General features: G+C 48.7%; 1 protein-coding gene across 2 annotated transcripts in view; it reads left to right on the top strand.

The window, feature by feature from the left end:
- The window catches only part of LOC135811199 (E3 ubiquitin-protein ligase TRIM71-like), a 214,801-nt gene that overhangs the window by 61,755 nt on the left and 126,617 nt on the right, over window positions 1–26,429 (top strand). For both annotated transcript variants that reach the window (XM_065324394.1, XM_065324393.1), the window contains one exon: window positions 18,718–18,815. In XM_065324394.1, the coding sequence (XP_065180466.1) occupies window positions 18,718–18,815 (98 nt within the window). The remainder of the gene's footprint in view (window positions 1–18,717; window positions 18,816–26,429) is intronic.

Here is a 26,429-nt window from a genome sequence, read left to right as displayed (position 1 = left end):
TAGTAGTATTGTAGGCGGTAGGTCAGATCACCCGTTGTGACCTGACAATCCCGGCCCGTTGTTTCAGTGGTGTGACCCTCGTGCGAGTGCTGTAAATTTGTTTCGATTCGTAATGTCCGACTCTGGTAGTGATGCTGTCCCTGGCGCAGCAGCCACGCCAAACTTACCTGTCAGCCCTGATGTTCAGGCTCTGTTGACCTTCATGCAGGCACAGATGACAGCCGCAGCGGACCGCGAGGCACGTCTGACTGCCCTGTTGAGTAGCTCCAATACATCCACATCGCAGCCCACGACGAAACAAATCTCGGTGGAACGGCCCATCCTGCTTTCCTCTGCCACGCTCGCGGCCCTCAATGCATGGGAGGAGGCTTGGGAGGTTTACGCGAGATGCCAAAAACTGTCCGTTCAGGACCGACTCACACGAATGAGTGCTCTAGGCCAGGCACTAGATGAAGACATAAGGCGTTATCTGCGCGAGGGGATCATCGCCGTGGCCACTAATGCCGATGTCTCGGACATAATCTGTGCTGTCAAAAAATACATCCGTCAGCAACGTAACCCGTTGCTGGATCGGATAGACTTCTATAACCGACGCCAGCAACGTGGTGAAACCTTTGATGCTTTTTACACCGGCTTAAAGGAGTCCTTTGCTGCCTGCGACTTCGCCGACTTGCAAGTCTGTTCCGCATGCTCTGCCCGCATGTGCAGCAGTTGCCCCAAGATGCTGGTGCAAGCACACGAGGAGATCCTCCGTGACCGGATTGTTGTGGGTGTGCACGATGACGACACTCGGCACAAATTGTTAGCCGAACAATCCCTGACACTAGCTAACGCCGCAAAGATTTGCCGTGCTGAGGAAGCAGCAAAGCAAACTGGGGATGGTATTCTGCCGTCAGCATCGATCAACGCCGCCCGTAGGTCACAGTACCAGCGTCAGAAACGCTTTGGTGACAAGCCGGCGCCGGACGCCACCTCTAAGGCAGCACCCCAGTCTGCTTATTCATCACCCAAGAAATGTCCCCAGTGTGGCTGCTCTACGCATACCAAGTCTGCCTGCCCCGCTGCTGGCAAAACTTGTAACGGCTGCAAAGCCACTGGACATTTTGAAAAAATGTGCCCGAAGAAATCCAAGCAGCCACGTGGTTCCAAGATCGGCCAGCTGAAGCTCCAGCAAGCATCATCCGGGCAACAAGGCACCGTGTCTGTGACGACTACGCTCAACACGGAGGAGACAGGTGCAGCCATTAACTGGATACCGGACACCGGCAGTGATGTCGACGCCATTGGTCTTCGTCATCTTGACCTTCTGGGTGGATTCCCAGAAAACCTGGCGGAGGACCCAGACGTTGTCACCGGTGTGAACGGTCAGCCTCTCGTATCCGTTGGCCAGATCAGTTCCAGTCTTGGGCTAGGCTCCAAGACACACCGCACCACCATACACGTGTACTCCGAGCTGTCGGATGCCTTGCTCTCCCGGACATCCCTGTGTGCGCTCGGATTGCTGCCGCCCAACTGGCCTTCTGTTTGCCGAGTTGAGCGCAAACCAGCACCTGAGCCCACCGCCGACCAGATTCGCACTGAGCTGCTGGAGGAGTTTTCTGACGTGTTCGACTCTGACAGTCTGAAGCCCATGTCTGGTCCGTCAATGGACATTCAGCTCGAACCAGACGCTACACCTTCCTGTGTTCATCATGCTAGACCAGTGCCCTATGCGTTTCGGGACCAGATTAAGGAACAGCTTGACAACATGGTGAAGGATGGCATCATTGAGCCTGTCTCTGAACCCCGCGACTGGTGCCACCCTATTGTTTTAGTCGACAAGAAGGGCACCACTGAGAAGCGTATAACGGTGGACTTCAAGAAGCTGAACGATCAGATCCAACGTCCCACGCATCCGACACAGCCACCTCGTGATGTCGTCACCAGTGTCAGCGGTCGCTTCTTTACGAAGCTCGATGCTCGCCATGGCTACTGGCAAGTGCCACTCAGCGAAGCAGCGCAGCCATTGACAACGTTTATCACTCCATGGGGCCGGTATCAGTACTTGCGCAATCCGCAGGGCCTCATCTCGGCCGGAGACGAGTATAACCGCCGTATGAGCACAGCATTCGACAACATCACCAATTTCAAAAAGGTCGTCGACGACTGTCTCGTCTATGATGATGACCTTGGTGACCATGTGGCACGCGTCCGGCGCGTATTGTTGTGTGCGCGCGAGCACGGCGTAACCCTTAGCGCGAAGAAGTTTGTGTTCGCTGCTACCGAGATCGAGTTCTGCGGCTACATCCTGAATGCTGACGGTTGGACTGTCGATGACGCTAAGCTCTCCGCTATCCGCGACTTCTCCACCCCGACGAATCGGACCGACCTCCGATCGTTCATGGGCCTCGTAAATCAGCTTGCTGAGTTTACACCTGCTATCGCCGAGCTGGCGACACCGCTTCGTGGTCTGCTGAAGACGTCTGCCGTTTTCCAGTGGGAAACGCCACACACCGATGCGTTCAACCGTGTGAAGAATGCTCTGGTCGAACCCCCCATTCTGGCGTATTACCAACCTGGTCTGGAAACACGTCTGGAAACAGATGCATCCCGCACGAAAGGTCTCGGCTATGCACTGTTCCAACTGCACCCGTCTGGCTGGCGCCTCGTCCAGTGTGGTAGCCGCTTTATCACCAACATTGAAAGCCGCTACGCTATGATTGAGCTTGAATGTCTTGCTGTGGTCTGGGCTGTGCGCAAGTGCCACCTGTACCTTGCCGGCAGCAGATTCGACCTCATCGTAGACCACCAGCCCCTGATTCCGATCTTCAACACGTATAGCCTGGATCAGGTCGAGAATCCTCGTTTGCAGCGTCTCCTGCTGAAGCTTCGGCCGTACCAATTTCATGCTTCCTGGAGACAAGGAAAGCTGCATTATGCCGCCGACGCTCTGTCTCGAGCACCCATCTCCGACCCACAAGCATCTGACCTGCTTGGAGAAGACGACCTGCCATCTGGTTCTGCTATTCGTGCGTGCCTCCGTGCTGATGACTCTGGTTCGATGTCAGCATTACGCTATGCGAAGCTCCAAGATGCGTGCGCCTCGGACTCTGAGTATCAAGATCTCCTGCAGATGGTACTCACCGGCTTCCCACGCTCCTGTTCCGACCTTCCACGGCATCTGCAGCCCTATTGGAATGGACGCGAACACCTATCTGTCGACTCCGCCGTCGTACTGAAGGGCAATCGCATCGTAGTACCTGCTGCTCTGCGTGCATCTGTGCTGCAAGATCTACACGCTGCACACCAAGGAATTGACCGCACCAAGCGCCGTGCACGTCAACTAGTGTACTGGCCTGGTTTGAACTCTGAGCTTGACCGCCTTGTCTGTGCATGTCAGCCCTGTCGTGAGTTCCAGCCATCTTTGCCGAGAGAACCGCTGCAGAGTGACCGTCAACCGTCAATGCCGTTCGAGAGTGTCAGCTCTGACCTCTTCCATTGCCAAGGTTGGGAATACCTTGTGTTGGTCGATCGACTCACCGGTTGGCCGTGTGTTGCAAAGATAGGCCGCACAGCCACATCTTCTGACGTGGTTCGTCAACTTCGTCGCTGGTTTACAGATGTTGGCGTTCCCAGTGCAATCTCAACCGACGGTGGTCCCCAGTATGCGTCGCGACGCTTCACTGAGTTCTGCGACCGTTGGCGACCGCACTGAGTTCTGCGACCGCAATCAAATGGCCATGCCGAGTCCGCGGTGAAGTCCATGAAGTACCTGATTGCGAAAACCACTAGTAATGGCGACCTGGACACCGATGCCTTCCAGCGTGGTCTGTTGGAATGGCGTAATACCCCACATCCGTCTGGACCCAGTCCTGCCCAGCTGCTATTCGGTCGTTCGCTCTCGTCATTCGTGCTGGCGCATCACTCGTCGTTTGCCCCGGAGTGGAAACAGCGTGCTACCAGTATAGAGAGTTCTGATTCTCCACCTGTCTCGGATCCAGATTCGTCTCAGCCGCGCACGTTGTCTAAGCTCACTATTGGCATGCACGTAGATCTGCAAGATCCGCGCACCAAACGGTGGACAGGTCGAGGCATCGTTGTCGCCATTGGTACCCATCGAGACTATTACGTCAAGCTACGTAGTGGTCGTGTGTTTTGGCGAAATCGTCGCTTCCTACGGCCTTATGTCCCATTGCTGCCTGATCGCGTTTCTACTGATAGTGCGTCTGAACCTGCTGTTCCCGCACCTGCTGAGCCTGTTGTTGCACCCCGTCGCAGCACCCGTAACCGCCGTCAACCTGACCGTTTGAACATTTCTGCACACCAAGGACAGTCATATGTTTGATTAGTTTTTCTTCTTCTGTAGTCTGTGCTACACTGTGACTGTTCTTGTTGCCTTGCCTCTTGTTCATGTTTTTTTTTTGTATCTTCATAGTTATTATGTTTAGATCATAGTCTGGCTTGTTCACCCATTATGATCTCGGAAGGGCGTGTTGTATTATTATGTACGCTATCCTATATGCAACCACCCGCGTGCATCTGTCTTATTGTACGCAGTTTACGTTAGCTTACGTCATGCATTGGTATTTGGCATGCACGCATGACTACACATTGAGCATGCTGATTCCGTTGTGCTGTTCTTTGTTTTGTTGTTCTTTTCCACTCGCTCCTCGATGGAGACTACTACAAAGTATTTATTAGAATATACCAATACGTTTATCACAGGTACCATTGTCGCAATTGGGAGCCACCGCGACTACATGGTCAAGCTTCCCAGTGGCCGAATATACTGGCGAAACCGTAGCTTTCTTTGTCCTGTTGTCTTGCCCGTAGCACCTGCACAGCCGATGCCTGCTACCCCTATCACTCAGCCTGCCCCGCCAGTCCGGCGCAGTCCGTGAAGCCGCCAACCCCCGTCTAGGCTGAATATTTCGAACACTCGTGGCCAAACTTATGATAAGCTACCTGTGCGTCTTTCTGTCTCTTGTTGAACTCAGCTATGTTCGTATTCAGTTATCTCTATCTTCTTTGCCGTCCTTTCTAGTTGGTATTAGATGCCTTGTTGTCATCTCAGAAGGGGCGTGAGATACATGTATGTAAATGTAACTGTTATATTTCTATCTCAGAAGGGACGTGATGTATCATGCTAGCTACTCATGTATTGCGCATGTACTTCAAGTTGTTATCACCCGTATAACGGGTATTGTTACGTTATACGCCTTGCTTCACGTGATTACGTCATGTCTCTATTGGACGCATGCACGCATCCATATTCTGGATTCATGTGCTCCTTGCTCTTCTTCCTCACTTGAGAATGTAAATATTTAGTTTCTATTATCTTGTCACCAAACTAGTTCCTGTTGTCTAGTGGTAGTGGTGTGCATGAGAACATAACAGAATCACCTCGATCTTGAAATGAACTTTTTTTAGCCGTGGCATGCCCACAGCTCATGCAGGTAAGTGTACTATCACGTCCAGCGCGCCCTCTTTTTCTGCATCACTGGTATACCATGGTACGGCACCTGCGCGTGCATCACTAGCACTACATGTAGAGTCTACACGTACACGGCTCTTGCGCTGAGTTGCAGGTACAATCATGACTGTACTAGTACTCAGTGTCTCAGCCAGAGCCACAAATTGTATCGCTGTTGCAGGCATTTAGTTTGCTGACCCCTCCATGTTTCTCCAAGCGCTGCCACTTGTTCCAAAAAGTCATTCTCACCCCAGCTAAGGTAAAACAGTGATGAGGCTTGAGTGAATGGCCATAAGCCCGAGAAATGTGCAGGCTGCAACGCCTGACTGATCTCAGCGAGTTGAAATTACCATCGCAGCGACATCAGCGAAGAAAATGCGTCTAGTTCAAAAATTCCAGCTTCCAATAACAGAAAATAGAACTTTGCCGTCACCCTATACTGATGACTATTGCCTACGTCCGATTCCTTGCCTCTGGTACGAGTGATGGTGAGTAAATAGCCCGTTTTATATCAAAAGTCAAACTGCGACAATTTCGATGACGCGAAGGTAGTACTTCGGAGTCCCGCTCGCGCCTGCGAAGGTGGAAGGCTCGTCTAGTACCCTGACATTCCCGGGCACTGTCCTGTATTGTGAGAAGATGGAAGCCCGGCTCCTTGACGACAAATTGGCTGACATGAAGCGCCTCTTGACTACAGCATCAACCCCACCATGTCCCAGCGCGAACTCGAATCTTTTCTGGGGAAACTCTCCTTCGCTGCAAGAGTCATCGTACCCGGCCGGACATTTATGCGGCATCTGTGGTCTATTTGCAGTCGCTACCAGCAGCCTCACTACCGCATCAGTCTGACTACCGAGTGCCAGGAAGATTTCCAATGGTGGCTACGGCTCCTGGAACTCCTGGAACAATGGAACGGAAAATCATTCTTTCTGTTCCCAGATTGGACACCATATCCAGACTTGGAGCTGTGAACTGATGCCAGTGGCACCCTGGGCTTGGGCGCATTCAACAGCAGCCGCTGGCTTCAAGGTACCTGGTCGCCTGAGCAACTCGCTCACAGCATTGACTGGAAGGAGCTCTACGAATTGGTCACAGCGTGCTGCACGTGGGGAAAGGAAAAGTGCCAGCTTCGTATCACAATACCCTGTGACAACAATGCTGTGGTAGATTGCATCTGCTCCGGCACATCCTAGTCACTGCCAGTGATGACCCTGATCAGGGAGCTGTTCACTGAGTGCGCCCGCTTCAATTTCACTGTCACTGCTGCTCACATTACTGGCCAGTCTAACTGCATTGCCGATTCGCTGTCTCGTTTCCCCATAGAGGAATTCCGGCGTCTCGCCCCAGCTGCTGAAGCACAAGCAGACCGAGCAGTGCTGCCATTCCAGTCGATGTAGTAATAGCCTTGATATACAGGTACCGATTGTCATTGCTAAATTGCCGTATTGAGAACCTGCGTTGGATTTCATCCATCTGCATTCTTAATCACTTGTCCTTAGCTCTCGTGCATTTGTCGTGAACGCTTGCTGCGGTACCGTGTGCTGGTTTTCTGGGAACAGCTTCCTTCAACTGGTTGCTTTGCTGTTACTATCTCTGCTTAAAATTGCATACTATTGGTCGGCTGTTTGCAACGCCAATCAGTAGTCATTGCACCCGGTCGAGGGTACTATTGTCGCTCAAGCATGAGCGATTGCTTTGGCCTCCCCAATTGCTTCACCCTGGTTGGCTATTTGCAACGTCGATCAGGACACTTTGCACCCGGTCGCAAGTACTGCTGCGGCTCAGTCATGAGCGATCACTTTTGCTGTTTGCAACGTCAATCGCTTCACCAGTTGATCGAAACCAGCACACTGGTGTACCCCAATTATCCTTAAAAGTGGTGTTGTGAGAATACGTGGGTATGCATGCAGCTTTGCTCTGTGACTTTCCATTGCATGTAGTCATTTGGCTCTCCCATTTCCTATACACTGCTCTGATGCATTCGGGTGCAAGCGCTAAATGTTGTTCTGAAGGAATCGATGAAATCCGACCAAAGTTGATGGTTGGCGCCTTCAACTTGCATATCTTTGACATCTTAGAAAGGGTACGAATGCACCTCAGCTTGCACATGCACAAAATACTTAGTGGAACTGGTGCAGAGAGATGGTGTTGCAATATCTATATTGTGTGTGTAGAGATAGCATGGATATAAGAATAGCTATATTGTGTGTGTAGGGATAGTAGGGATATAAGAATAGCTATATTGTGTGTGTAGGGATAGTATGGATATAAGAATAGCTATATTGTGTGTGTAGAGATAGCATGGATATAAGAATAGCTATATTGTGTGTGTAGGGATAGTATGGATATAAGAATATCTATATTGTGTGTGTAGAGATAGCATGGATATAAGAATAGCTATATTGTGTGTGTAGAGATAGTATGGATATAAGAATAGCTATAATTATTGTGTGTGTGGAGATAGTATGGATATAAGAATAGCTATATTGTGTGTATAGGGATAGTATGGATATAAGAATAGCTATATTGTGTGTGTAGGGATAGTATGGATATAAGAATAGCTATATTGTGTGTGTAGGGATAGTATGGGTATAAGAATAGCTATATTGTGTGTGTAGAGATAGTATGGATATAAGAATAGCTATATTGTGTGTGTAGGGATAGTATGGATATAAGAATAGCTATATTGTGTGTGTAGGGATAGTATGGATATAAGAATAGCTATATTGTGTGTGTAGGGATAGTATGGATATAAGAATAGCTATATTGTGTGTGTAGGGATAGTATGGATATAAGAATAGCAGACTCAGTGGAGGACGTTCTGGTTGGTTGTAACTCTGAATTTCATGCCGTTAGGCAATCATCAGACAACTGATACTCGGGTCTACCCAACAGTATGCTTATAAACACATAGGGCCACAACTTGAGCATAAACAAATGTAGCGCTAAATCTGGTGTACGGTATGGCTAGAAAGCTGGCGCGGGCCAAAGCGCGACAGTAGAAGTGCTAGGAGGGTGGCGGGCAACAGGCAGATGTGAGCATGAAAGCGTGGAAAAAGGCGATGGGGAGGCAGTGTACAGTAGATGGGAGGACGTGCCAGGAGGATGGCGGGCAATGGGCCAGTGCAAAAAGTGAACCACTGTGGTGAATGGGGCCGCCGGATAATTAACCAGCCCGAAGCGGGCGGAAAAAAACCAGGATCCCGGTGAAAGCACATCCCTGAGGAAAAACCGGTTAGAATATCCCCATCAGATAAATGAAAACGTAGCCTGTAGGACCTATCCAGAAGTGGGAAAAAAGGGGAGGGAAACTACAATGAAAAGAGAAAAACCACGATGAAGAGAAAAGTTTGAGAACACTGACAAAAAACCAGCTGACGCAATCCTGGTGCCGTAACTATGGTGAAAATGCTGGCAAAAAATACATGTTTCGTTTCATTCTCTACGCTCAGCCAACGAAAAATAACACTTTTTGCCAGCTAGCTGGCCTCTGCGTACACCGCAGACTCACCCACACGCAACAGAAAGATACAGATCACAGTAGTAGTGTGGTGTTTGTTCACTCACGACGGAAAGGATAGCCGACCCGACAGTCACTGGTGCAGTACAGCGTGAGACACCGACAGCATGTCCTTGAGGGAATCCTACACATACATTTTCTTACATGTGGATGACTTCTAACCCCCAACCCCCTTGCCGCTGAACAAGCCGCTCTGGCTATATTATTACTGGCTATATATAGGCCAGCATTGGCTGCTGCCGTCGCTCCCCCCGAGCGGGAACTGTGCGTGCCATACCCTGTGGGGTCTTCACCTACGCGGGCGAGAGCCGTGTGGATCTATTTGCTCGCCCGGGCGTATGTCATCTTTCCCCGCAGACATGACTGGTGGGTTGCTGCGGAGACCTTGCCAAAGAGAGGTTGAGCGGGTACATGCCGTGCCCTCTCCAAGAAACCCTCTATGACCGACACAGGACATGGTGTAGTAGTCTGCTGCTCCAGCTGGCTCACCATGACCACGTCACCCTGGCGCAACTGGTCATTCTTGTGTTGGCGCAGGTGGAGGGATATATGCGTGCCGCAAATGGAGACATTCTGAGGCGTGAGGCATTGTAAATTGTCCCAGCGAAGCAGAGCAGTGAAGCCGAGGACAAACAACGCTGCGGTTTCCCAGTCCTGCAACAGGGCGGTAGGGGTAGCCAGTGTGGCGACAGCCTTGTTGAACACCACCGACCTCAAGGGTGAGCGGTGACTGATAGGTCGGCCACAAAGACGTCGCAGCAGTGAGCAATTGTCTCACCACGCCATGTTGTGTCAGATCCTGACAATCCGCCTTACAATGCACCCAGTGCAATGCCGCACAGGAGTAACGATGATTCCGAGACCTTTGGTCGGAGGAGTTACTTTTGCCCCGCCCCACTTCCATCCAATATGCCACCGCCCCCGCTGTGCAGTATCTGATGGTACTGTGGTATTCAGTAAAAAAAATGCCGCCACAAATTGATTTATTGGCAACATGGTACACAGTGACTGCGATAACTTGAAGATGTATAAGCACACGCTGGTGGGTGCCGCTGGGAATGACGAAACTTGACACGGTACGGCCCACTTTTCCCATCGGTGTAACGCGCGCTGGTACGCAGACTCAGTGGAGCTAGCAACATCCTTCCAAATCACTGTCCTTAGCAGGTCCGCCAGAGGTTTCAGGGATGGCTGTGTCACAGCGTCCACCTCGTCCCAGAACGCGGACGGGCCTGATAAGAATGACACACGGAGAAGCAAAAATAGGCAGAAACACGCAACCCAGTCAGCAAAAAAACAACAACAACCATGGATCCTCATTAATGGCCACCGTAAAAGGGTTCCATGAATGATAACAGCTCATTCCGTAGGCTTCCGAGCCACAAACAAACCCGACCCCCGCAGACAACAGCATCCCGTATCACATTGTCCCCTGGGGCAAACACATGAACAACCTAACCACCAAGCGGGGATGACCAACCCACTCCCAGGGAGCTCCAGGCCTGCCTCTCATTGGCATGCAGATAACCCAGTGTCCCGTCGCACATTGTCCCCTTGGGAAAACACATGCACAACCTGCCCACCAGGTGGGAATGACACACACGCTCCCAGGGAGCTCCAGATCTGCCTCCGATACGCATGCAGATCACCAAGTATTCCACACCTTTGCTCCCTGGGAGCCTCACACAAAAATGCATGCCCTCCACAGACTGTAGTGACAGCACTCCGCTAGCACTCATTTTGCGCATAGGATCATAGGATCATAGGATCATAGGATCATAGGATCATAGGATCATAGGATCATAGGATCATAGGATCATAGGATCATAGGATCATAGGATCATAGGAACATAGGATCATAGGATCATAGGATCATAGGATCATAGGATCATAGGATCATAGGATCATAGGGTCATAGGATCAAGCCCAGACCATATCAAACTACACGATTACTTTCCAAGAAAAGAAAATCCAATAACTATGTCTCCTCCAAGGCCGGGGAACGCTAACAACAAAAGGAAAACAAAAATAAGAGAACAAAACAGACGAAAGAACAAGAAACTGAAAATGAGAGACAGACCAATTAAGAGACAGTTCTATCGGGACTCATATGTCATTGCACAGTGCATAATGTGCTCGTTGATTCAGACGGTTACACCAGGAATCAATACTGACACTCAGCGCACAATGCACTCGAGTCCTCAAGTAAGACAGTTCTGGCATAGCACAACGCACAATGCGTTCATCCAGTTAGACAGATACGACAGGACTTGTCCACCAATGCACTATGCGAAGTACACTCATGGAGACACACAGTTTTACAGCACAGCCCACAATGTGCTTTTCAATTAGGACAGTTACACCAGAAATCATCGCCGACACTCAGTGCACGATGCACTCATCAGGCATGACCGTTCCAACATAGTATATTATTACCATAACGCACAATGCGTTCAGTAAGACAGATGCAACAGGCCTTGTCCGCCAACACACTAAGCGGAGCACACTCATTTCAAAACACAGTTATGCCACCAGCTCACAGTTTGCCATACGCGCGTTCACAAAGATAGCTTCACATACACGAATTTTTAGAATCATCCACTGCCGCACTAATAATGCACCGACGCTGTACAATGGATATACTGGAAGATGAACTAGTGCAGTACCCTACCCCGTATAAAGTACTGGAATTGCAAACATTGCCTGCAAGGGTGTAAAGAAATTGCACGATTACCATCAGCTAGAGCTTATTCACCAGTAAAACTACGCCTGACAAGCTACGCGTAAGAAAGCACTTTATACCACAATAATTAAATCCCTCATGGACGTCGGTGCTGCTCTCGTTACCGAATTATTCGGTGCATGCCTGAGAAAGAGAAAGGGAGAGACTCCATTTTATTACAGAGGATGCTTGGAGTAGCGAAACAAGTAATTTCATTCACGAACGCAACGAAGCTCGAACGGAGCCGACTGGAGTACACTACGGCACCAATCTGTTAAACCTATGAGAAAAAGCATACAATAAAATCAACTTATCTGGATAATCACTGGCGGCACGCCACGATCCGTCCTCTGGCCTCGTGATCTCGCGGCTGGCGGCGGCTGATAGCCCAGTGGCAGCTGCGGCTGTAGGCTGCTAAAGCTACTGCAGTGGTCACTACTTCTGCTGGAGATGGCATGTTTCTTCGTCTTACATGTTTTGCGTGCAGCGTCATCACCAGCATCCAATTATCACTACGATATCCCAAACGTTTCCTCCACAATTCTCAGAAGTTTGTTTCATGTGTATATCAGGCTCGGTCGATGGATGACATATCGCCTTGCTGGTGTCTTGCACGGACCTGGGGCTTGGCGCTGTCCTTGGTTGCAAACAGTTCGATTTTTAGTTCAAACTGTTGTTCGCAGCATTTTTTGCTACGAGTACGAGCGAGGTTTTTGTTTGCTGGGGTTTGGAGTTGGGACCCGTTTCAGACACTGTCCTCAGCTCCTGGATTTTGTCCTGTGGGTGTTGCAGTTTCAACAGCTGGCTTGCCACGAGTTGTGTCAGATTCTATCACGCAGGGGATCTGTCCACCTCGGATGTTGGTCAGTTGGATGGCGAAGACGGCGATTCGGGGGACACGGGGGGGGGGGGGGGGAGCCAACAACGATGTGATCGGAGGAGCCGGTGAATGCCTGGAGGAAGTCTGCGCAGCACATCATCTTGTCCAGCATGTCACCCAGCCAACCCGCGGCAACAATACTCTTGATCTTATCATCTCCGATTTCTCACACCCCGTATGCACCACAGCCTATGCACCACTTGGACGATCTGATCATGCCGTTATCATTGCCGAGTTTCTCCAACAGCATCCACGACGCGAAGATCCTGCTGTTCGACAGGTTTGGAAATACGCCCTTGCTGACTGGCACTGCCTGAAAGCCTACCTCCGCAACTTAGACTGGCCCGCCAAGATCCATGGGTGTGCGGAGCAGTCCTGTCAGCGCGTAACTGATGTCATCATGCATGGAATGAAACAGTTCATACCATCCAAAGAGCTTGTGGTGCACCAATCCAACCCTGTATGGTGGACACCGGACTGTTCTAACGCCAATCATGCTAAGGAGCGGGCATGGAAGCTGTGGCGACGCGATCCCCGCAACGATAACCACAAGGTCCAGTACATCACAACTGTTAACCACGAAGTGGAAGCGTGTCATGCAGCGCGATTAGCACATCAACGTAGAATTCGCAACAAGCTTAGAGACAGATACCCTGAAGCTGCTGGGAATCATGCTCGACCCTACTCTCTCCTGCAGAGCGCACACTCGCAGTGTTGCACTGCGCGCCTCCCAAAGGCTGGGTTTCCTACGAAAGGCAGCACCCATCCTGGACGACCATGGTCGAGTGACGGTCTACAAGGGATTCGTGCGACCCTACTTGAATATGCCCCACTGGCCTGGTCGAGCGAAGCCGCAACTAACATGGCCCAGCTGGACAAGGTTCAGCAACGTGCCCTGCATTTCCTGGGACCTGGAACCATCCTCCAAAGTCTTTAGCTTCGTCGGATGGTGGCAGCCCTGTCATACTTGTTCAAGCTGCACTACATTCCAGGGCCTCCCCAGGTAAAGGCCATGCTGCCACCAACCAAGCCCCCTGCCGTAGCTAGCATGTGCACACGGCAAAAACGTCAGACGCACCATGCCTTTCAGCTGAAGTGGACACCCCCTCGCACAGCCCCTGACTACCTCCTGCGATCCTTCCCCTTCTTCGCCATCACACCCTGGAACAACCTGCCTGCGGACCTCCTGCTTCACGAGCCTCATTCAAGACGCCTCCAAACCTTCAAGGTCAACGTATGTAAGGATCTAATCCGAAAGAGATGGCTGTGGTCCACACAGTTCCTGTGACGATGATTATTGAGACCCATTTAGTATTTACCTCTCTATTAGTACTTGCTTGTTATGATTATTGTTCTCTTTCTTCATTTTCCCTTCTGGTTTAGTCATTACACGTATTTATATTATTTGGTGCAATACTAGCGCCCCTTTCTCGCACCAAATTATTATTTTTGCTACCTGACCATGCAACCCCCCCCCCCTTTTTTTCGATGCCAGGTTGCAACGCTAACGCCGAGACCCCTGGTCGGTCGAGTTGCTCCCTGTACATCGGCACGTCGTCCCTACATCCCCTGTGTCTTGTCTAGTGGTTGTCTCCACATGTCTCTTTGTAGGGCTGTGTTCCCAATAAATAAAAAGAAAAAGAAAAAAAAGGGGATGTCAAAGGCACTGAGAAAGACAGCTGTCCGAGGGCCTGTACGAACCAAGCTGGTGGGGAGCTGGCAACCTCCGGGGAATCCACCATAATGGGATCCGGAGCAGGTCTTAGCTCCTCGACGTTGCCAGCACGGATACGCTTTGGGGCCGTACCCACAGCTCCAGGTGAGGCGGACCGGGTCCGCTTTTTTCTGGGTGGAACTGTGGTTTGAACCACGGGTGCAAGCGAAACGATTGCCGGCGAGTTTCGACTTCTCGTTTGTGGCATGGTCAAGCTCTTCCATGGATGAACAAAAATGCAAACTACAACAAAAAAAGAAAGACCACGATGAAGAGAAAAGTTTGAGAACACTGCCAAAAAAAACAGCTAACGCAATCCTGGTGCCGTAACTATGGTGAAAATGCTGGCAAAAATACATTTTTAGTTTCATTCGCTACGCTCAGCCAACGAAAAATAACACTATTGTCTGTGTAGGGATAGTATGGATATAAGAATATCTATATTGAGTTTAGGGATAGTATGGATATAAGAATAGCTATATTGTGTGTGTAGGGATAGTATGGATATGTTAGGTACCCCCTCCCGTACCTTTTCTAGCTGGCCTGCATGCACTTGCGTACGCACCTTTTGTCTCCTTTTGCTCCGTTGGCCTGGGTAGCTACTTGCGCGCCCATATTTGCCATAGCTACCCAGGCCCTTTATCTTGCCGTTTAGACTTGACCTCGCTCTCTCTTTTCTCACTCGTCAATAATCACCATGTAGTCGTTTCGTTCGTCTTGGTCTCTTGTCTCGTCGTCTATAATAAATGTCGTTCCCACTAACTTGTTCCCGTTGTCAGTCGTCCTGTTTCGAACTCAACATTGGCGCCCGATTATTGATCGACCCACGACCCTGAGATCATCCCATGCCCAGCCGTCCTCAACCACCATTCGTCTCGTCTATGTCAACCTCGTCTCGTCCATGTCAGTCTCGTCTCTCCTACGCCAACCTCGTCTCGTCTCTATCAACCTCGTCTCTCCTACGCCAACCTTACCTCGACGATTCTCGTTCAAGCCATGCAGGTCAGCTACCTTTCTCTCTTTCTTTTTTTTGTATGCTTCTTCGTCAAATTTATTTTCGTGAATTTTTTTGTAGTGTGTGTGCGCGCGTGTGTTCGTAAAACATTACCAAGTTAGGGGTCCGATCATGGTGAGCCACGCTCTAATTTTTGGATGTTTAGCAAAAGTGTAACTAGGCTGTATTAGCCGTGCAAAATACTAGTAATTCATGTTCCTCGTCAAACTCCAATAGTTATTACACACTATAAGTAGTACAGGAATAATCTGTAGTGCATTTAGTACACACTTTCGTGAGATCCGTGCGCGCGTGCAGTATGTGTGTGTGTTTTTTTTCTCCGTCAGTCATTTTTTTTAAATCTTTTTCTCTCTTTTTTTTCTCTCCGCGAGGACGCGGGATTTTTTCATGGAGGGGTGGTATGTTAGGTACCCCCTCCCGTACCTTTTCTAGCTGGCCTGCATGCACTTGCGTACACACCTTTTGTCTCCTTTTGCTCCGTTGGCCTGGGTAGCTACTTGCGCGCCCATATTTGCCATAGCTACCCAGGCCCTTTATCTTGCCGTTTAGACTTGACCTCGCTCTCTCTTTTCTCACTCGTCAATAATCACCATGTAGTCGTTTCGTTCGTCTTGGTCTCTTGTCTCGTCGTCTATAATAAATGTCGTTCCCACTAACTTGTTCCCATTGTCAGTCGTCCTGTTTCGAACTCAACAGATATAAGAATAGCTATATTGTGTGTGTAGGGATAGTCTGGATAAAAGAATATCTATACAGGTCTTCCCTCGTTATAACGAGTCCTGTTAGTACATAAACCCCGTTAGTAAATAGAATTCTGAAATCCCCTGGCGAATAGTGGTCTATACAACTGTTTACAGGTCCGGTTACAACATAATCCGTTAGTGAATAAAATCCGTTATAACGACCCTTTGCCCGGGTCCCTGGAGTGCCAAACCCTCAGTACAAGATAATATTGACCATGCAGGACCAAGGCCAAAACACGTAGGATAAAGCAGAAAGAGGAAACGTATTATGTCTATGTATTCGTGAATATGGACGATCCTTTTGATCCAAAGAAGAGTTATGCTGGAGATTTTCAATTATCTTATAACGAGTTGAAGCATCGATAATTTTTGTTGTATGGAGGGTAGCCCCGGTAAGTACGAATTAGTGCCTATTTTACCTTTAGCTGCAAGTCCTGTTACAAGATAAGTCTCGTTATAAGACTTTTTTGATGGCCCAGAAATTATCAACTAACGAGGGAGGACCTGTATTGTGTTTAGGGATAGTATGGATATAAGAATAGCTATATTGTGTGTGTAGGGATAGTATGGATATAAGAATAGCTATATTGTGTGTGTAGAGATAGTATGGATATAAGAATAGCTATATTGTGTGTGTAGGGATAGTATGGATATAAGAATAGCTATATTGTGTGTGTAGGGATAGTATGGATATAAGAATAGCCATATTGTGTGTAGGGATAGTATGGATATAAGATTGGAGTTTCTCGTGGCATAGGACGGCCACACAGAGACACTTTGGGATTTTCTGAATATAGAATACCGTACGCACGATGCTGAGATCAATTTGTGCGATATCAATTTGTTTGTGATCTACCACATCGAGCAGAACGGGATCCAAACACAAGCTTACCGACGGTTAGGCTGTCGACCTGACTGGACAAATGATCCCTAGCTTCACCAGACGCCAGAAGTCGGACACCATGTCCTTTGCCGCGACGTCCATCTCCAAAAAGAACTCCATCTTCGTCGTGAAAAGGCTTGAAATACTCAATATTCAACCGAGATTCGCGGTCTCACCCTTTCTCAGATCGAATCATTTTTTGTTGTAGCAGTTGCAGGGCAGATCCCGCCACTACTTCAACAGAAGATGGCTCCAAAGCATGCCTGGAACAAGCGATATCGAAGTTGCAAGCCACCCCTCTCAGCACTTTTTTGAAGAAATTCGAAATTTCAATGGTGGAAGATATACTATGAAGAGAATTTCAAAAAGTATGTTTCGCGGAGCGATCGCTAAACCTACGTCCTTCAAACTTTGCAGGATGGTTCAGACGTACATGCTTGGCATGGAACCACAGAAGATGATATCATAGCTGACACACAGAGTCACACACACAGCAGATTCGTGTGCACAGATACTAAATTAGTGGACGTCGTCATCTTCTTCCCGCTGATCTCAAATGTATTATGACGTGCTATTTCGCCTGACGGTAGGGATAATAATAATAATAATAATAATATGAACAGGTCGCATATTCGGGAGAATGAAGTTGAAGGCAGCCTAGAGAGCGTGTGTGGGCAGGCGTGTGTTTACCGCCATATTACCAGGTGTGTTTTTACCACCATATTTATCAACCAGGTCGCATATTGCCCGCATAAGAAATCATACGGAGGTCATGCATCTGTCAATGATCGTTAACCAGAGTTGCTTGTTGGTGGCGAGGTTGAGGCATTCCTGAATCGGCACATTCAGAGGTTCGAGGTCTTCTCTGATGTTGTCGACCCATCTCTTGTGGGGTCGTCCACGGGGGCGCTTGATGTCCGAAGTAATGAGGGCTAGCTGCAGTGCCTTTTAAGAGGCCGCGTCTTTCCTTCCCGGGCAACGTGCCCCAGCCACAGGAGGCGGCGCTCTTTACATGTTTGCGAGATCGGGGCTTGGTAAATCTTCTGGTTGGATATGTGGTGAGGGCGGACAATGTTCATAATATATCGGAGCTTGCGACGATGCCATGCATCCAGTCGATCCTCTAGCTTCTTCGTTAGTGTCCAGAGGCCACAGTTGTACAAAAGTACAGGCAAAATCAGAACTTTAACACATACATAAACGAGAGTCAAGACTGTGGTAATCCCAAGCAATGGAACTGAAAGCACGGTTTGCTGCATTTAGGGTTCTAGAGTTCACGTCCTCAGCTGACCCTAGCAAAGAGCCAAAGAGCTTCACTGATTTCCACTCTTGGTCAGCCTTAGTCGCGGTGAATGTATGGGTTTTCTGAAGGTTAGTTTAAGGTTGTCTTCGGCGAAAACTTTCTCGCACTGAGGTAGGAGGGCCGTAATTGTTTCTTTCTCAGTGGCATGAAGGGTGGTGTCGTCTGCGTACTGAGAGTGTGGACAGGGTTGAACTGAAGGCAAGGAAATCAAATCAACGTTACGCATAGCTCCTTCAGCATACATGATATACATTATCGGGGAAAGTGGGTCGCCTTGGACAACTCCAATGTTCGTGTCAAACGGTGTACTGAGCTGGTTGCTGAGTTTGACCCGAGCAGACGTGTTGGACATGAGTGTTTCCGGCATTCTCACAGGGCAGTCTGCTGCCACCATCCTCTCCAGGAACAGCTGTGTAGGGATAGTATGGATATAAAATGGTCCCTGCTTGGAATTTGGCTTTGTGTTTTTGTTAACATCCTTACAGCTCAATCTGGCATGCGCAGTGACTTGGAGGGAAAAATCGGCGAAGTGAAGTCAGCAGTTACTGCTGTACCAGCTACCGTGGAAGGCATTGTCAGAAAGGTGAGTTTTTGTCACACTAATTTACTTAAACTCGGATGGGGAGATAATTTAATTATGATCAAAAAGGAGAAGGACGAAATTTTATGACTAACTGTCCACGAACGTTACCAGATCATGTACAGTCGGGTCGGGTCGGGTCGGGTCGGCTCGGGTCGGCTCGGGTCGGCTCGGCTCGGCTCGGCCCGGCTCGGGTCGGGTCGGGTCGGGTCAGGTCGCCGAATGTCTCAGCACCCCTTGTCAGTTGTGTGCAATTTTGGAGCACTCTCTGACTGTATATGATCTGGTTACGTTGGTGGACAGTTTGTCATAACTCGTAACATTTTGTCCTCTTGTTACCATACCGTATTATCTCCATTACAAGCGCAGTCTCTTGTAGAAACCCAGTCTCTATTATAAGCACACTAGAAGAGGGCTTCGAAGATATACAAGTGCAGTCTCCAATATAAGCGCAAGGCTTATAATGGAGAACTGTATGGATCATATGCATGCATGTTTGGCGTCCACAGTATCACATACACACATGTTATGGCGCAAGTCTGTGATCCCAGAGATACAAATGTACAGGCTCAGTGTACCAGGAAGTGCAAAACTGCATTCACGGTACCTGCGTGGAAATGTTGTGCTACTGGTACTTCAAAGTATAAAAGAAATACTTGTAGCAGATGGTTGAATTTATAAGCCCAGTCTCTAGTAGCAGCCCAGGGTCAGGACTGGTTTAAAAAATTATAAGCCCAGGGCTTATAATGGAGATAATGCGGTAATTTAGTTCGTGACTTAGCATCCACTGATCACACTGGCATGTTAGCATCCACTGATCACACTGGCATGTTAGCATCCACCGATCACGCTGGCATGTTAGCATTTGTCACATACCCCTACTTGAGTGCTTTGTGGTATTGCACTCACATTGACATCACAGAGCTTTGCGCACGCCTAGCCTGACGTTACACGTATCTTCCATGGTAACGCCAACCAAAATGGTGTCATTCGTGCTTGTGCGTCACAGCTTGCTTTCTCTTTCTTTCTTGATGTTGGCTCCACTGCAAAGTCATATTATTGGCGACTTTTAATTTGTGCTAGCATCAGATTTTCATTCTCTCATCTCCACGCTTCAAAATCAGAATTCATTGACGCTTGTTGGTGCCTGAAACAATGCCGTCGTCTACTGTGGATTTCCAGATTGCAGTAGCATCAAGGTTCCTGATATATCTTCACCCTTCAAATTCAGACTTCAGAGACCCTTTCAGGTGCCTAAAACAATGTCCTCGTCTACTGTGAACTTCTAGACTTTACCAGCTTCTGATTTCCTGAAATATCTTCATCTTTCAATTTTAGACTTCAGTAATGCCTGTGCCTTTTGGTTCAGAGATTGCTGGACGACATGCAGCGGAATGAATTCAAATGACTCCATCACGTCTGCCGTAGCACTGTTCAAGGTACTCATTGAGCCCCCATCCACTTTAGATCCATCTGGGATTCAAGAAGTAATTCAGGATGAAGTTCATCCTGCCATCACAGACAAGGTTGGAACCTCTGTCTTGCCGCAACCACGGACAGTACTAGCACCACCAGCTGTGTCAGCCGACAATGGCGTGAGTGCTGTATACTCCTGCTGGCTGGATGATCAAGATAGGTGCTTGGGAATATGATGACTGCGGGTTCAAATCCTGCTGGAACTTCTCTGATCCATTGTTGCCTGAGACCTTGGAGGCAGTTGATAAACATAAGTATTTCGAGATCAAATTTAGTTTGTCCGTGGATGCAATATCAGTTGAAGCGGTGGTGGGCACCATTCGCCCGGTTCGTAGATGTGTGCATGAAATCACAACTTGGTCGGCAGCAGGGTATCTCGATATGAAAGTTGTGTTTATTCATGCACTCCCATCACACTGGAGGGAGGCTGTTATCCCAGTGCATGGATTTTGCAGGTCAACAGGCAGTATTTCGCAGAGGCTTTGTATAATCAGCAATTTTGACGGAGTGTCGCTTCCCAGCCAGGCAAGCATTTTGCTACCATTGACGTAAATACTTGGCCACTCTGTATCCCAGGTGAAGCTAGGCCTGAATGTATGTCTGAAACCTTGTTCAGCTGGTGTCTGAACACAACATGTATCCTTTCTTTCATCTCGAAATAGCACACCAAGCCCAAACAGCATCATCTTCCCTGCTCACCTGCAAACAACGCAGGCACCGTCATCTACCTCAACCTCAATATTGGCAATTGCATAATGGTCAATTTGCCAGCTCACCTACATTTGCAACCACTGTGACAAGGATCATTCACGTAACCAGTACTCCGGCAAAAGATCACCAGCCAGCCCGGTACTGTAAGACATGTTATTATAACGAGTCGCAAATTTAACGATTGTCCAAAATTCATAGGTTAACGAGAAGATATGTTAACGATCTTGCAGTATTCTGCCATATCCACACACAGCATAGATGAAGCAGTACGGCCTCAACGGATCTTATTATAACGAAGAAATGTCATCCGTTAAAACGTTAGATTTGCTTCCTCGTTATATATACATGTCTTACAGTAGTTTGACGGGATCAAGATCCCAACGTGAACTGCAAATACCTGTTGCAAGCGTTCATAATCTTCCTTCCACATCTATCACTGCTTAGTTGACCAATGTTGGTTGTGGTGTTGCGACTTTGCTCCTGCAGTTGACCAATGTCTATACCTGCTCAGTACATCTTCAAGTGTGAAAATGAGACAGATGCTGATGCGATTGAGTTCACTATTAGTATACCCCCATCTCAGCCAGTGCATCTTGATCTTGTGAAGATAGGCATCAAAGGTGCATTCCGTCAAATCCCACTATGTGCTGGAAACCATCCGCTATTTGTCATATTCTGGCAAGGCAGTTTATAGTACGAACGTGCTCTAGCGTTTGGGCTTTGCTTGAACTCTGCCAATCTCTTTGATTCATTTGCCTCAGCCATAGATTGGATTGTCAGTAACCATTTCTCCAATGCCTTTTTGCGCTTCCATGTCGCCACGGAGGGCTCGTGCTGGGCAATCCTATGGATCTCGCATCCCAGTATCTTGAATCGCGTAGGGTGACTGAGTCCTTGCAGACCAACATCAAGCTGCAGACTATGGCGCTCGGCTCTGCAGCCAGTCTCGTTCGCACTGCCAAGGTGGAGGTGAGGATAACAGCACAGAATGCTGTCAAAGCACAAGCCCTGCTGTTCCGCTTCAGTCTGCCGGAGGCCAAGCAGCGTGTAATCGACCTGGCTGTGGAGAAGGGCTCTTCCAGTTGGCTGACCTGCAGGCCCTTGAAGCGCGATGGATTTGCCCTCTCCAAAGTGGAGTTTCGCGATGTAGTGCACCTAAGGTAGAACTGAAAACCACAGCGCACGCCATCAGGGTGCGTTTATGGAATCCAGTTTACAGTGGCCCATGCCCTCTGCTGCCCCATTGGCGGTTACCCTACCATCAAGCACAACGAGATCTGCGATGTGACCGCTGGTTTCTTGAAGCGTGTTGCCACCAACATATCTGTGGAGCCTCATCTGGAGCCCCTGAGTGGGTAGCAGCTTCGCTATGGCACCGCCATCCGTGACGACCAGGCTCGCTTAGACGTAGGAGCAAATGGAGTGTGGGGAGGGCGGTTCGAACTCACCTTCTTCGACATCCGGGTTTTCAACCCTTTTGCGTCTTCGAACCAGTTCTCTTCCATTTCTGCCACCTACGCTCGCCATGAGAAAGCGAAAAAGAGATCGTACGAAGAAACGCTGCGGGAGATTGAGCATGCTTCATTTGTCCCGTTGGTATTTTCGACAACCGGTGGCATGGGCAAGCAATTTGCCTCGCTTTACAAGCGTATTGCATCCCTCATTGTCATTGATGAGAAAAGCAGCGAGCCGTATTCGGTTGTCATGGCATTCATCTGCTGCTACCTTAGCTTTGCTTTGCCCAGAGCAAGTGTCATGTGCCTGCGTGGTAGCCGCTCTGTTTTCGCTGTGCATGCACCTGTCACTTCTTCTGCATCCATAGTTGCTGCCGAAGCTGGCACTTCCCGTCATTGACTTGTAATCTTTAGTACTTTGACATTATTTTTGCCATGGTGACCCTGTAAGGCGCTGACAAGTTTTTCACTCCAAAGGAGTGAACAACTTGTCAGTGCCTTCTAGGTTCAGCCTGGTCCTATAGCTCAATGGTTAGAGCATTGCTCATGACAAGCAGGGTCCCAGGTTCGAGTCCTGGTGGGTCTGGCGTTTTTTCTCTTTTCAGGCAGTTCACTTCCCCGACTGATCCTTTGAATTTGAAGTTCTCCCAATCCTTTCCAAATTTAATCACTTTCTTTCACCTCTGGTAGTTTCCAGAAACTGACCGTGGTTGGTCCCCTGGGGGAGGGAAAAAGACCCAAGTGCCATCAGTATGTGTGGCACGTGTTGTGGGCTGCCTTTGGAGTGAAACACTTGTCAGCGCCTTCTAGGTTCAGCCTGGTCCCATAGCTCAGTGGTTAGAGCATTGCTCATGACAAGCAGGGTCCTGGTGGGTCTGGCGTTTTTTTCTCTTTTCAGGCAGTTCACTTCCCTGACTGATCCTTTGAATTTGAAGTTCTCCCAATCCTTTCCAAATAATAAAAATAATAATATTAACTGGTTTGAGGGAAAGAGACAAACGGGAAAAATTTGACTGTCACCACGAGGACTCGAACCAGGGACCCTCGCTTGTAGCCAGCGATGCTCTAACCACTGAGCTATGGTGTAGTCATCTCAGCAGAGGCCGTTCAACATTTTCTTCAGACTTCGTAACTCACACTTCCTGTGAATCTACACAGGTGGGTGGGACGTAGCCCTCACTGTAACCCACACACTTCACGTATAAACTAGCACGCGGGAGCCCCAAGTCATAAAATATTAACTGGTTTGAGGGAAAGAGACAAATGGGAAAAGTCTGAAGAAAAAATTGACTGTCACCACAAGGACTCGAACCAGGGACCCTCGCTTGTAGCCAGCAATGCTCTAACCACTGAGCTATGGTGTAGTCGTCATCCAAGCAGAGGCCATTCAACATTTTCTTCAGACTTCGTAACTCACACTTCCTGTGAATCCACACAGGCGGGTGGGACACAATAATAATAATAATTATAGTACGGAGTAGTGGTTGCGACTTCGGCGATGATTTGTAAGAAAGGTTTGCTCCCCACACCGGAGCTCGCGCTATTCCGCCGACTTTACTTGACACTTGACTGACTCACGACTGCCATCCAGAGCACACGAGAAGTCCATCGAACCTTCGACTCGGCAAACCTGCAAGAAAGCACCACTCCCTGCTCAATACACAGTGTTTCGGGGAATTAACCCCTCATGAGTTGAGCTTGAGTAGGCTGAGGAAGATTGTGCCTGAAGAGCACCACTTATATAGTGCTCTCCAGGCACAAACATCACCAGGGATACAGACTTACAGAGACGCTCCGCTTCCAGCGCGATAAACACCTCGTGAACACCAGATAGCAGCGTGAGTCAGTGTCGCTCCTGGACGGTGAGACAGACGTCGAGGACCCTCGGTCATTCGCAACGCTGGGCACAACAGTACGAAGTAGTGTACTGCGTTTGCATGTTCAATAGCTAAGAGACTTGAATAACGACTGATAAAGACTGATATTTCCTTTGTTACTCCCTTCATTGGTTGATGTATTTTGCCTGTCGCTGCAAATTCTTTATTATTGTTTTGATGTTGGAGTTCGGATTGAGTTTCTTTCCTTTCTTACTCTTCCTTCCCCTATTTCTTGTCCCTTTGGTTTTTAGCTTTTTTATTTTTTCACTTTCTTTTTGCTGTCCCACCCATTGAAATATTTCCCGGTGGGTCTGGCTTATTGCCTTCGAAAGAAATGAATAAAGGAGAAATAATAATAAGCTGTTGCACAGCCTTAATTAGTAATCCTGCTGCGGTCCTTCCTCTATGTATTCGGGTCACTAGCGCCAGCAAAGGTGGAAGGTTCTGTGAGATCATTGACTTAACTCGGTATCACCCTGGACTGTGTGCGGCCCGAGGCCAGGATGTCCATGCTGGTGTTGGCCAGCCCAATCCGCAGCCAGAAGATATCCAACGCCAACTCGAATCCCTATTGGACAAGCTCTTGTTTGTTGCCCATGTCATCAAACCTAACAGAACTTTTATCACTGGACCTCCAACTACACACAGATGTACGTGGCACTCATTGATGAGGTGCTTACAACAGGAAGTTGACTCAAGGTTCATGGAACAGCACCCACATGCTTCAGTCTATGGAGTGGAAGGATCTATATGGCCCTTGTAGCAGCCTGCACTGCAAGGGGTAGCACCAGATTTTGCTGAAACGTCTTCAAGCTTCAAACTCCGAAATGTCATCAATTAGTGTAAATCGGATGCACCCTGCTAGCTTCCAGAATGTCACTACCGATTGGCTTTTTCCTTTTCTTATGCAGGAATTCCGTTGCCATGCTCCAGTAGCCCAGCTAAACCCAGACCATGGTCATCTTCCTGTGTTCTTGTGATCGAATTCACCAAGTAAACTGCCTGTGCAATTGCTGCTGATATCAGATGCACCACACTCTGCCGGTGAATGTTGTTTTGTTGGTTTGATCGCTTTGCAATCTGCAACCTTACACAGCTTCTAATCCTGCCATTTGCTACATTGCACTGTATTGCTCGCTGTGTCTGTCCTTGTGTGATATATCTTTTTACTTGGAAGATGTAAGAAATGCACACGTTGAACAGGGTCTAGAGGATCCCCTGGCCAAGACCTGGCTTATCAAGGCAGTGTGGATGGTTGTCCAACAATGACATGTGATTGAGGCAGTGAAGCATATATTGGCCATAAACCTGCTTATTCTAAGAAAGTTTGTTTATGCCCACCAGTCCGTCCCCAATTTGGCTGAGCTTGACTGCGTTCTTCTTGAGTTTGCTGCACTTTCGACATCCGTCGGTTGCTAAGATGCTACGAATTGATCGAGGGCCTGCGGGCAGACTGCATCCGATTTGAATCAGGCAGCATAATCATACTGTTGAAGAGATCAAGGACTGACGCATTTGGAAGGGAGTCCAAATTGTCATTGGTTCGGCTAGTCGCCCTTACTTCCCTTTATACACTACACAACCTGGCAATGATTGGCAGTCAGAATGCATCTGCTCCTCTACATGTACTTACCAATGGTATACCGCTATCCAGAGGTGTTTTTCACCAGTACTGTCCACTTGGCAAGGGTATACCGCTATCCAGAGCTATTTTCACCACTACTGTCCACTTGGCAATGGTATGCCGCTATCCAGAGGTGTTTTCACCAGTACTGTCCACTTGGCAAGGGTATGCCGCTTTCCAGAGGTGTTTTTCACCAGTACTGTCCACTTCCTGCTTGAAAGTGCTGCGGTGCCATGGCAGGGATACCTAATTGGCAAGAATACCTGATTCACTGATTTGTCTAGGCGCCAGGTGGCAGAGGGATGTGTGCCTACGCTATATGCACGTTACTATGGAGACTAAGTCCAAGATCTCAGCTTGGGCTTGCCTCAGTGGGTGACCTAATCTGATTTCTAACATGGGCAGTTACAAATATCGATACGTTCTGTCCATGAAATGACCTACTTTAGTGAATCTCACTCCTTGATAACTGCTT

This window comes from Sycon ciliatum, chromosome 3 (assembly GCF_964019385.1).
Source record: "Sycon ciliatum chromosome 3, ocSycCili1.1, whole genome shotgun sequence".
Classification (NCBI taxonomy): Eukaryota; Metazoa; Porifera; class Calcarea; order Leucosolenida; family Sycettidae; genus Sycon; species Sycon ciliatum.
The sequence above is the reverse complement of the archived record's forward strand: the minus strand, read 5'-3'. Positions and strand labels throughout refer to the sequence as shown.